The 13,219-nt window shown below is 44.3% G+C and overlaps 2 protein-coding genes across 2 annotated transcripts in view; one reads left to right on the plus strand and one right to left on the minus strand.

The window, feature by feature from the left end:
* The window catches only part of LOC117204453 (heat shock 70 kDa protein cognate 4-like), a 58,012-nt gene extending 48,847 nt beyond the window's left edge, over positions 1-9,165 (minus strand). The window contains exon 1 of the mRNA XM_033441863.1: positions 9,044-9,165. The gene's annotated coding sequence lies outside the window, so the exon portion shown is untranslated. The remainder of the gene's footprint in view (positions 1-9,043) is intronic.
* LOC117204454 (Krueppel-like factor 6) overlaps positions 8,509-13,219 on the plus strand; it is a 271,990-nt gene continuing 267,279 nt past the window's right edge. The window contains exon 1 of the mRNA XM_033441864.1: positions 8,509-9,863. Coding sequence (XP_033297755.1) covers positions 9,762-9,863 — 102 coding nt within the window. The 5' untranslated portion in view covers positions 8,509-9,761. The remainder of the gene's footprint in view (positions 9,864-13,219) is intronic.

The raw sequence follows: 13,219 nt of genomic DNA on the forward strand, positions 1-13,219 counted from the left end.
ATTTCTCTGGCTAGGAAAATCCTAATTAATGGGGGTGCATTACAAGGTGGGGAGGTTGTTCTCATACGCTGGAACGGAGTTCAGGAGGGTTGAGAATTGGGCCAGATTGGTCGAGATTCCCTGAAGGAGAAAGGAACGAGCTGCTGGATGCGGTATAGTGGTACAAGAGGAGAATGCGGAGGTTAGGGGAGAGTACCAACTAATCGGGTAATTTTTCCGGCATCAGTCGGTGAATATCAACGCCGCCGTTGAGCCCCTGTGGCGTTAAGAACGACAAACGATCGCCGATCCATCTGGCTCAACGCGACTCCGTAGCATCAGCCACTCACTCCCCGTCCTGTCTCTCCTTCTGAACCTGTCCTTTCCCCCCGGGGGCTTCCAGCCTTCGAATCCCTTCTTCAACTTAGCGGAACGATCGCGTCCAACCCACCCCTCGAGGCGCGTTCTTCGAGTACGGAACTTGCACACGCACACACGCGTCACAGGAAGCCGATCGGGACAGAAACGACACGTGGGATAACCGTTTCGCACCCCTCGAAGAGATCCTTCCTGAAGCGTGTCGAGATAATTGCTAGTCAGAGGGTGCACGAGCACGCGTGCTTGAACCTGCTGAAGGGAGCATTGTTGTAATCGAAAAGCAGGTAGATAGCATTGGTGGAGTTCAATTGGCCGGAAAATGTAGGTCTAGAAAATTGTCGCGGTATTTTCGTTCTGCGATTCTTTTTTTGTTTGCGCTCCCCTCCCGATGAACCGGCGACGCCTGTGCCGTTTCCCTTCTTTCGTTTGCGCGCTGTTAGCGTCAGCGTCCGCGAGTTTAATCTCCGGCGAAACGGATTCCACTATCGGAAGAACCACTGTCGCCCGAGTAGATCCCGAGGCGATGGGACGTGGACGTTATCAAGTGAATTGCAACATGGGAAAAGTTCGAGCACCTGCGAACAAGAGAAAATCGTGTCACCAAAGAAAAGAGTAACCGCATCTACCGTGCGGTTAACCGGAAACGGAAAAGGTCAAATCGCTTCTGCGGGCAAGCTCGGTTGGTCGACGAAGAACCGCGATAATTGGAACAAAGAGACTTAGTTCCAAGGACCAGAACGGAACCCCATCCCCGGTCTGTGCTCTCTATCCTACCTCTTTGCTATCCTCCGTTCATTTCTCTTTTTCCTTCCATCGTTTCCTCTCTCACTGCCAGCGATAAAGTTTAACTCTTTCGAACTCTGTTAGAGCGGTACACTACTTCCGGTGCGCCAGGAAAAATTCCCTTTATCTTGTGCCTCATTTTTTCTCTTTGCTTCGCACTCATTTCGACTTCCTCGTTTCTATGTCTTTTTGCCACGATCGTAAACCTACCTTGACAGTGTACGTCACGGTTTTCTTCATGACACACACATGTCCATTCGAACAACAATATTCCGTTAATAAAACTAAAACTAAAATTATATATGTGAATCAATTACGTATTTACGATACGAATCTTATTACGAAATATTCAATCGTTCGAATCGTTCTTAACCCTAGTTGCTCCCAGAAGATGTCCAATCATCGTCCACGTGTACCAAACGACCGATGAATCATCTTCGAGTCGTCCGTGTCGATCGTTAAACATCGATCCTTCTGCATCAGAACGACCATAAATGAGAGTCACGCCGCAAAGATGTACCGTCATTCTATTGTTGCCAATGATGCTGCTCCTATACCGCGTACCTCGACTTAACCCCACGACCATGGTTCGCCATTTACATAATGAACATCGAAAACAGCGTAATTTCTACGATTCGAGCGTGTTGTATTAAACGGTATAAGAAAGACAAGTGCAGCCGAATGAGAACACAACTGCGGGCAATGTTTTCGAGCGTCCCCAAGGAGGAAACCTCCGGTTTCCTTGCTAAACCTGTTGTTCAGAGTTTCCTTCGGCGCCCTCTAAATGTCGTTCAATCACTGTCCGTAGAATACCTATTTCGCGACTAAATGAAGTTAGGCTCTTCCTTCTTGTGTTTTTTCCCCGTCGGATGTAGCTTGTCCCAATCGCAAGGGAGAAACCGCGAAGTAGTACAAGGAGAAGCAGCATCGGGAAAGGATAGATATAGGTGGTTCGAAACACGTCAGCCAGGGGCTGTACGGCGTGATCGGTGTTATTTCAACGTGGACCGAGGAGAATTCTCGACAAGGGGGGAGTATCGCACAAGGTAGAACAAGGAGGGAATATAAGGCGGAAGCAATATTGCTTCATGTGGTTGGGAACTCGTTTCGTCCATTAAAGCGCGGTTTCTTGCAGGCCTGTTTTTTACCCTTGAAAGGATCAACGAAGCTCTAGCCGACTCTTGGCCCCGACAGATCGTCGAAATATACATGAGAAACACAGCGTAGATATACGTCTAACGGAGCTTGTCTGTATATCGCCCTGGGATACTCACAGTGACTCAGTCGTGCAAGTCACCCTCCTCCGGACAAAAGCCTAAGTGAAATTTCGTGCCTTCGCCTTTCTCTCTCTCTCTTTCTCTCTCTCTCTCTCTCTCTACCCGTTTCCGTGCTTGCTGCACACACTCGCTCTTCCTTGTCTGCGCGACAAATCGAAATAAAGGATTTTCCTGGCTTCGCGAAACATCTTAAGTGTAACTGTTTCAAAATTTTCGTACCCGTGTTCTCCGACGGGGAGAAATCTTGGCACGATGTCCTGCCGGTCGTGTCGAGGTTTCGACAAAAACGTCTAAAATACGAGCCGGAAATCTGTTTGAGAAATTAATTCTCAGGATACTTAGACGTACATATTTCTCGCGGCGTTTACGATGGAATACTTTCAAGATAATCAATGAAGTATTTCTGCGGAGTGGAGTTAAAATAAAAATCCAAGAACGATAGATTATCGGGTAAAAGTAGAACAAACTGGTTCGTAACTATGGTAGAATCTTGTGTTCGCCGAGAGCGTGAAAGAATGTTGGAAGGAAGTTAAAAGGGAATTGTAATAGTCGGGGGTTTAGGATAGTTATTCGAAAGTAACAATAGGAAAAAAAGCAAGGGAAAAGCATTTTCTATTAATTAGGTGGCAAGTGACTTTTTGAGCAGCTGTTTGCTAGAGATTTAACCTTTAGCTACGGGTATAAATGGTCCTGAAATACCATGGGTGTATCGCCGGTGAAAAACCGAGCACGTCCTGCGTGACGAAGGCTTTTGCGGTAGGCGGAGTGTGTACCTACGCGTGCCACGACTCGAATAAAGGGGATAAGGTTCGAGGCTAGGAATATCGCTGATATATTGCATGAACTCCATATCTTCGTATTAACGCACACAAAAATGGACAGCCCTCGTTTTTCACGAGTAATAACCAAATACTGTATCTGAACTAGTCATAAAGCTACGTTTATCATACTGACGTCTATGTATCTTGCGTACTCTAACCGAGTAGAAAATTTGAATTACGCACCAAAAATTTCACTGTTTAAAAGTATTACATTTAGATATATTTTTTGAAGCTTCTTTATCGCTTCCGTTTTTATGGATACAGCGAAAGACATTTAAAGATTGTCCAAGAGTTAGATCCTTTATCTTTCGTTCGACTTTCCTGGCACTAATCTCTCCATAATGTCATAGTTCTCGAAGCTGTTCCGAAGAAGGATCACAAATCGTGTATACGTGAACCAAGGTTCTGACAAATGTTATCTGATTTTAATGGAGACAAGTTTTCGGAGGCTGAACAGTGCAGAAAGGTTGTAGCCGGGGAATAAATCCCTGGTACGAGAGTGATTTTAATTCGATTCTAACGTGCACAGGTTATCAGGTGCAGGGGTTACGGAAGGGTGGTTTTTTGTTGCGTTGAAATCTCGAACCCTAAACCGAGGGGACCGATGAGATAGGAAATTTGTCGGGAGTTATGCAAAGGACAGGGTTGTTCGTTGTGCATAAAAGGAGGTTTACGACGCAAACTTAACAAGTAAGACGATTAAGTCGGATTAACTTTTTTAATTATTAACACGACTTTTGTGGTATCTACCATAGTAGCTAATGTTTAATCGGCTCTTGCTTGAAAATATTATAAACCCGTCATTTGCACGATGAAGACTAACATTTCTTCGTACGTTTACATAACTGTAAATCGAATAATTCGAGGATTTCGCATTCGTTGATCAAGAAAAACGGCACTATTAAATATTTGGAATAATTAACTTAATTGTACTTAAAATTCAAATTACACGTGTGCACGTACTTCCAGCGTTAATATTTTCCTGGAATTTACGAAACTTACGGTCACTCCACCATCGCGACTCGTTAGTTTAAATTAATATTACAACGTATAATATTTGCTTTACGTAACCCTAATTACTCATATTCGTTTGGGGAATAAATTTCTCTTGATTATTCCATTCCGTTCACTTTTGTAACTGTGAATTTGATCAAGTTTTCTCGAGATGTGTGGAGCACAGTCGAATCCTGAAAGCATCGTCCCAGATAGCACGATTTTGCGGTTCACGACGACCAGCTTGCTTCCTCAGGCTTTAATGGACCACTGGGACGATGTCACGAGGGCAGGATGCACACCCTCGAGGAATGACATGAAATCGCGGTTAACCAGTCGATTTTGCACATACGCTAGCTGCCGAAGGCGAAAATTCGATTCTTCCTTAGGCGCCATTAGATCTTAGGCGAACGTGCAAGCACGTTAAAGTCCATCAATCGATGAAAATTGAACAAGGCGAAATAAAACGATTATATTCTTTCGGGAACCACTCTGATGGGAACCATTAATGCGTCAAAGCGGTTGTAAATTTTAACTCTTAACGAGGATCCTCTTCACTAGGAGGAAAGAAATTTAACGTATCACGATTTTCGACCATAATGTGACTCATACATCATTCCGGGGGAATGTGAATTGTAAAGTTCCTTAATTTCGTCGAAACCCTCGTCGCATTTTTACGAGTGTGCGTTGAGGAGACTTCGGCCGATCACCCTGTGTCAGAGCACCACAAGGAGAAAGAAGAATCTTAAATCGGCGTTTTTGTCCCATTTACGTCGTCTAATATGAGAACATGGGGGTCATTCTCGTTATGCTGGCTCCCTTACGCCGCCTGTGTTTTATTATATATAATTTTATCCAGTGGCGACAATAAAAATTTCTTACACTCAGTCGTGTCGTAGAACAAACGTAACTGGAAGTTACACCATTTTCGCGTTGCAATTTCAGACTCGTTTCGTTGGAATAGTTTTTACTAGTTCGCTTGCTTCAACGCAACGGGGACTCAGGTACTGACGTCTCAGTACTTCGAATCGCAATAAGTACACAAAGCAAGTATGGTTTAGGGTCAGAGCTGTAATTCCCGTGGAAAGTTCTGTCAAGTCAAATATGCTGCTAGCCGGCAACTAAATACGCGGTGACGATATCAAACAGTGGAAGCTACGTGGCTTTCGTGTGCACGCGTGCCTCCTCATTAGTAGGCGGACTTTCCCGCGTTCCACCGTATTTCGAAAGCGCTCGTGAAAATTTATTTCGATAGGAGAGGGATATTCGCGGCACGTCGTAATTTACGACGACAGACATCTCTTCTCCGCGTGCACCAACCGAAACTGATCTATCGAGCACACAGATGGGTATAGACAAAATGAACGTTCAAGATGTTTAACGACCGGACAGGTGCGTTCTTTATTGTTCAATGAACTTTCACGAACGCTACCGAAAGAGATCATTAGCGCTAGCGATACGCATGGTCATGTGTCCTCGTCCCATAAATTCCAAGCTTCAAGGATACGAGCGGCCAAGCTGGTCGACGAGGGTCGTTCAAAGAATAACAGTTGACACGAATAGTTGCGATGCGGTGTGCGAGTGTTGCAGCCTTTGCCGTGGAATTATGCAACACGAACATTACATCATACTTACGGTGTTCCTTGCGCTCTGCACACGATCGTGAAAATCGTGAGCAGGCAAAGAAAACGTACTGTCGAGGGCCGAATGTTGCCGCCACGACGGCCGTGTGGTTCACCTTGGACCGCTGGCGGGCAGAAACGCGAGAGGAAGCGTTACGAGCGAAATGTAACTCGGGATAATTGCATTCTGGACAAATGCAACTAACGTTATAATGTAACGTTAACGTTATTAATGTTTCGTTCGTGAAAGGAGAAAGGAAGGAATTAGAGGAATTTTTCGTTATTTCCTTATACATGTAACTGTACGATTACTTTAAGCGAGCAAATACAATACGGTATAATAAAGCAATAACAACAGTGAGCCAAGCTGAAACGTTTTGCGCGATAACGCAGAGGATACAGAAGTCCGTTGCGTTCCCGGCTATTGCACCCTGGTGACAACAGCCGGAAAGAGGGTTAACGATCAGGTCATTGTATTCGTGGATGGCCTTCTTAGTGGTGTTTGATCCGTTGATCAAAAAAGCTCGTAACAAGCAAACGCTGCTATATACGTGTTTTGACAAAACGACGCTGAAGGGATTAACAGTCGTTACGAACAATTCTATGTAAATTATCATCGGAAATAGACGATTTTTCGCGAACGATATAATTCGTGATCCAGGCACTTCTCGTACCAAGCGAGAAAGAAACGACTCCCATCCGAACGTGAGAACGTTAAATTCGTCAGCGTGCACTCGCTATCTCATAATCGAGGAACGAACTCGGTATGATATACATATATTTTCTATATAGACGTAGCGAGAATAGAAGGATTAACTACGAAGAAGAATGGAATTAGCGAGGGCGAAACAGACGAAGTGGTCGTTTTGCACACCGATGTTCACCAAACAACTGTTTTCCAGACTAACAAACGTTCTGTCGGTTTGCTCCATAACTAACAGCGAAAATCGACGATCCAATGCATCTCGGTGCACAAGAAAGCTTTCGAGAGCTGGGCTTGGATCCAACAACAACCACCATATTTATGGTGCCGGGCCGTCTTAACCCACTGAGAGAACCGAATGCATCCAAGAAACCGAGTCGAAGTTGAGAGGTTACGAGAGGTCAGGCTCCAGTGCTACGTAACATTCAGAATCAATCAGGAGGATATTAGCGTTATCTGAAAGTCAACGCGATCACTCTTCACAGTAGACTGATATTAATGCATTTTGTACGCACACCTTTCCTCCATTCCTTGTTGGTTTTCTTGCAAATATTTCCGGTTTGTTCTTGCTGAAAACGCATCGATGATGTTCGCGTACGCGCGTTCTTTGCAAGAGGAATAACAACGTCGTTGCATCGTCAAAAATATATACGACTACAAAAGGGTGACACATAGGGAAAAAAAAGAGTCCTTTGGATCCGGTGGTCGTCCTCCCTGCGCTCCGGGGCGATAGCTCGACGAAGATAGCTTAAACGGAAACGAGGTACAGACTTGATAAGTGGAGCCGGTCTTCTAATTCCATTCGCCATAAATGCCGCTTACGTATCTAATCTAGCATTCCCAAGCGTTATAGTAGCGTCTACAAAACAGCTTTTAACGAACGCGCAGAATCCATGAATCACGTACAGCGACATAACGCGTTCATCTCTCTCTCCACTTTCCGCTCTGAGCGCCCGTTGACTCACGACCGATTATTCATTTTCGAATAATTCTTCGCTCATAATCGATGTCTCATGTGTAAGAGTCGATTGAACAAGCCGCGAGAAATCGTGGCAAGCAAGAGATTCTAAGTGACTGTTTTCAAATACGTTTCCTCGTAAAAGAGTAATAAATTTAATATGACGACGTACGTAGATTCGAGTTCGATGTCGAAATTAAGGAAAATATAATAAAGTCAGAAGTATACACGACGTATCTGACATCGTTTCTATGATTACATTTAGTGGAAATAGCGATATTGGTCATACGCGTAAATTCCTAGATGTTAGTTGTAGATAAGATGACAATCACAGTTCGAAAATAGCTAAATGAATACAATGACATTAGGAATGATCGTTAGGCTGAACTTCAGCCAGTCTATTCGAGTTTTGGCTCAAAGAACAGAGAGTGTAATTGACGCTGTAATTTACTACCACTCAAACAGGAACTAATCGTTTCTCGTGCCAATGCTATGCTATCGGGTTCCACTAAAAAGGATCCGTAATTACAGTTCGATACAAAAAGGAACCCGAGACATAACGATCCTTTATCAAAGTTGTCTATAAATTAGCATTCATATATTTATAAACTTAACTCACTATTCTAGGTATAGAATACTTATAAGAATATAGCAATTGAAATGCGTGTATAATAGAAAGGAAAACAAAAAAAAGGAATAACTTAATTTACGTTACCACGCACAAAGCAATTTCCTCTTAAAGATCTTTCTGCTGGAGCCGTAATACCGATCGTTTCGTTGTAGGATATTTTGTAAGAAAATGGCATGCGAGTCAAAGATAGGTGAATGCGAAAGAAAAGGCGGTGTAAAAGGCAAGGGAAACGGCGTCGCGACGCCACCGAGCGGTGCTGCCACGACGCGAAGCGGTCGCCGGCCGTGATAACGCGTCGCCGGCACCGAGCGCGCGTTCGGTACAACTCGGCCGAGTTCGGCCCTCCTCGCGCACAGTTATGGCAAGGGAACGTCAGTCACTCTTCGGCGCTCGCGCGGAAGAGTCTGTACGCATTAGTTGTTGGGGATATCGTTGCTCCTTACGGAGTGTTAAATATCTCGTAGGTGTTTCTTCGTTGTTCATCCCCAGCGACGTGTATCTAGCTCGTGATCGTTGTGAGCGGCGCGATTGAGTACGGTGACACGACGCCACGTCCGCAAGTGTCGCGGGAAAAAAGCCGGTAGGTGACGGCCGAGCCGCGTGTGTCCTCGCCAAAGTGTATATGTACACGAGTTACCGGAGCAAAAAGAACGCGAGAGGAGGAAGACCAGTGAATATAGAACGTCGACAGTGGTTAGCTCCAATTTCGCGTCGTAGCGAGAACGAAAGAAAGAGATAGAGAGGTAAAGAACAGGAAAGGCAGAAGTAAGAGAGGAAAAGAAATCGACAGAGAGTATTGAACGATCGGAGCAAACGTATAACGAGTGAACAAGAGAGAGAAAGAGAGAGAGAGATTTTGGGAGTATAAAGCGAGAAGCCGAATGATTCGAACACATACCGGGTCGTGACTCGTGCCGGCGCTTTGACGTTTCGTCGTTCGTAGTTACAAGGTTCCTCGTCGTCACGTTCCACGTATGATGGATGCTGTCGCGCGTGTCTCGTGTACGCGACGCTATCAAGAACAGACAGAACGTCGATCTGCACAAGCAACGGCGTTGCAGTGAGTTGTTTCCTTCGCTGCAGAGATCGTGCAGTGCGTCGCGTGCCGCTTTCTTTTCGACGACTGTACCAACGCAGCACAGCGCCGTGGTGGCAGCAACAGTAGAACGCCGGTAGTGCAATCAGATATTCCACTCGCCGAGTATACGAGCCAATAGTGTTCGTTGGTGTTTGTGCGGGCGCGATTAGCCGGTCTTTCCCTCGTCTTGATCGACCACAGAAGTCATTTGTCTGTAAATCTCGCTTCTCTCGCTCCGTATCGGTCTCTGTCGGTCATCCTACTACGGTGACGTCGTAACCGTCGGTGCTTCTTCGATGATAAGCACGTGTGCGTGCCACTACCTGCTGCGTGTACGTGCGTGCGTTAGAATCGCGAGCCGCGTATCGGCGTGCAGTTAGTGACCGGGCTCCGTTACCATCTAAGTCCTGCGTATACGAATATAGCAAATCAGAGTTTTGTTGTTTGTTTATATCTTCTTGTTGGTTTCGTTTGGTTCGAAGAAGTCGGTTTCTTTTTTTGTGCCGAAGCCAGTTACGAACGGATCACCGGCGTAACCATGGATATCCTGCCGAGTGGGAACATATTTAGGGAGTTGCAAGATATACACGACACCGGATACTTTTCGGCCCAGCCATCGCTCGAGGATCATTGGCAACAGGTAAGAATGCTTCTACATTTGAATCCATACCACCTCGTAAATTCATTGTCGTGCCTTATAGATGTTAGTTACTACTTTCTCATTAAAATAGAACGGAATAATAAGTCAAAACCTAGCGTCTAGCGTTACATCGCGCGTACGAGCAAGTTCAAACAACGGCCGTGAATTTCGAACGCGAAAAGGCGCTTGTAACCTCGACCGCCATATTTGAATTTCTAACGGTCAACGTAGTAAGTAACGCGTGTCGTTGTCCATCGAGTTCACTGACGCACGTGAATTCAATTACACGCTAGATAACTTCGTCCGTTTCTTGCCTGTTTCTTGTCCGTATCTTTTAATACATTTGAAAATTTCAATAAATTCATTCGTGAACAGTTATGTCGTTATCTCTTTTCGTAAAGTTCAAAATTACGACTAATCTCCGAGAAGTTTGATTTCTCTGGCCATTTTTTGGTCGGACTCCGTTTAAATCGATTATCGATATGCAGCGGGCTATTATGACGGGACGACCTTGAGCCGTGGTATTAGATCGGTGTGTACGTTCAGTGACGCGGCCGAGCGTACTATAGACGGCGCGTCCTGTTTGTTTACGAGTGTGCAATGACCTTCCAGTGGTCGGGGAAGGCAGGAGGGACGTACTTGTTCCCCATTCAATATCTCAGCCGGAGTACAACAGTTTCCTCGCTTCGTTAAAATAGTACGCGTGACGTCACTGGTAGCGCCGTAAGTTCGCGTTGCGTGTTGCTTTAACGGTTCGCTACCATCGCGATTCTCTGGAATTTCCAGCCTTTTTTTCCATCTTATTTTAGGTCACCGTCGTCGTACAGCTTGTTTTAAAATACACGTAAGAGAATAGAGAGAACGAAGATTCCATTAGTATTGGTTATAACTGTTTTTCTTAACGAATAAAACCAAGTTCAATATATATATATATATATATTTCTCTAACGGAAGAAGTTTAAGTATTCTAATAATTAAAGAACTGTTTCATCAAACGCAAATAAACTATCGGCGATATTTCCTGATCTGTTGTCCATCCAAACGACTTTTTATTGGTGAATTAAAATTCTGAAAATTTCTGTAATATACATTAACATTAACTGAGCAACATATATACATACTTTTTAGCCTTTGCTTGATATTTCACACAAACTGTACACATGTCTCTCCTTCTCTCTCTCTCTCTCTCTCTCTCTCTCTCTATCTATCTATCTATCTATCTTTTTAGTTAAATGTCACGCATTTTAACCACAAAAATACGTGATGTATTATTTCTTATCGAAATCGATGTGCTATTCGGGGAAGTTTAAAAAAGTTTGCGAATCCTCTTTTCCTTTTAATTACCTTTCGTAATTTCGTACTTTCGATTTTATCTCTGGTCATTTAAGTAATACATTTTAATTGTCGTTTTTTTAATTACCGATGGCGTATTCGATGATTAGGTCGCGTGGTGAAATTTATGGCGAGGAAATCTCGGTTTGTCGCTTGGTATTCGACATTTGACCTGCGCAACATTGTTGGGTCGGGTCTAGTTTGGCGCGGTGCCTAATTGAACGTCTCGAAGGGTTTCCAACTGAAAACCGACCGGCACTTTAGTCGCTTTCTTTTCTTTCTCGTTAATTACCCGTACGATCGAGTGTTTTTATTATCGGCCAAGAAATACGTCACGCTAGCTAGCTAGGAGCAAGCAATATCGTCCTGTTTCCGAGATCGGCCACAGCTCCCTCATCGGGTCCCTGTTGTCCTCCTCAATTACGATCTTTCTGATTGCATTAATTTACCTCGTGTCTCGTTCCTTTTACCGCGACTTTATTCGCCTCGCTGCTGAAATCGAATTTGTCGGAAGTGGCCACTATTTTAAATGGAATTTCTCCGGCTTTCTACACTCCGCGGTATCTCTCGTGTTTGGAGAGTAAGCGAAACGTCGGCCAAAGAAAGAAATACCATCTATTTAATCATGCTCAGTCTCTTGGTCTCTGACTCTATTTTTGCGTCCGACAATACTCGAATAACTTCGGAGTTATTTCGCGTATCTACTTTATCGAACGAACGGAGAATAGGATGCATGTAGATTAGTTCGTTGTTCCAGCAGCTGATCTTATTACTCCTGGACCGTGTGTTTGTTCTTTCTAAAACCGGATTCGCGATCCTCCGTCGTTGTGCTATACGTAACTACTATCCGGTATAAAACTTGGTCTCATCGCGATATTTGCCGAAAGTAACGCTAGTTTTGTAACCAGCATTGGCACCGTTTTTACGAGGTACGCACTGATGTACATGGACAGTGTCATTCGATAGGCGAACAGATGGTTGGGTCACATCGACAACGCGACGGCGTCGGTCGCGTGGCCGATAATGCGATTCGACAGGTGCTCTGTTGTATATTCTTGCATTCCCAACTTTACACGATCCAGTTTCGCCAGCAATTATCGTCGTTGGCGAGGAAGCGAGGCTCTGACGCGCAACGCCGTCAGAACTGATGTAACTTGGCCGATTTTCGGCGTGAACCAGACGACCGAGGAATTTCGCGAAATAGCGCGAGATAGACGATAATGCTCGTCTGTGCGAAAATTCGATCGCGTCGCACTTCGAGAAGCTCGTCTGCTCGTTACAAACTCAGTTATACATGGATATTTTTCTGATTCGTTGATTTCGAGTTTCCTCGTAATTAACGTAAATTGCTTGCAATTATTATAAATTGTTACAAGATATCCGCTGTGTCGAACAAACATCAGGAGACACAAAGACGAGAAATGTTTGGTAGTTTTCCATTGTGGAATTGGATTAAGAGATGAAACGCAACATCGATCGAGTTGTTGGTATTTGAATACCTTTTTTAAGCGATAATTCCTAGAATGCTGCCAATTAATGTAACTAATTACGATAATTGTCCAAGCCAACAATGATGAGCGGGGAAAAAAGGAATTGATGTTAAAAATAGCCAGTGTAAGGTGTCAAGCGACCTTGTTGAAGTTTCCTTTCATCTAACACCTGATGCAATTACTGAAATACATCCTACGTATCAAGTCACGATGAATTATTCATTCCCGATACGCTAAGCGGATCCTGAGGCCTCTAATATGCGTATGCTCGTTTATGAACCAACCAACCATTCTCCCTCCGCTTCTACTCGCGAAACGGAAAATATTTTTTCGTAAATAATTCAGCAGATTGAATAATTGATCGTTAGGCGGATCGCGTGCATCGCCGTGCGTACAAATATTTTCACTGCAGCAACATTGCTCTCGCTTCCTCGATTAATACGGGATACGATATTGTCATGCGTGAATCAAAATCGCGAATTAAAATTTCCTGCCGGATAGCAGTTGCGCTTGTAATATTTTCGATTGAATTTT

This window comes from Bombus bifarius, unplaced genomic scaffold (assembly GCF_011952205.1).
Source record: "Bombus bifarius isolate JDL3187 unplaced genomic scaffold, Bbif_JDL3187 scf7180000007978, whole genome shotgun sequence".
Classification (NCBI taxonomy): domain Eukaryota; kingdom Metazoa; phylum Arthropoda; class Insecta; order Hymenoptera; family Apidae; genus Bombus; species Bombus bifarius.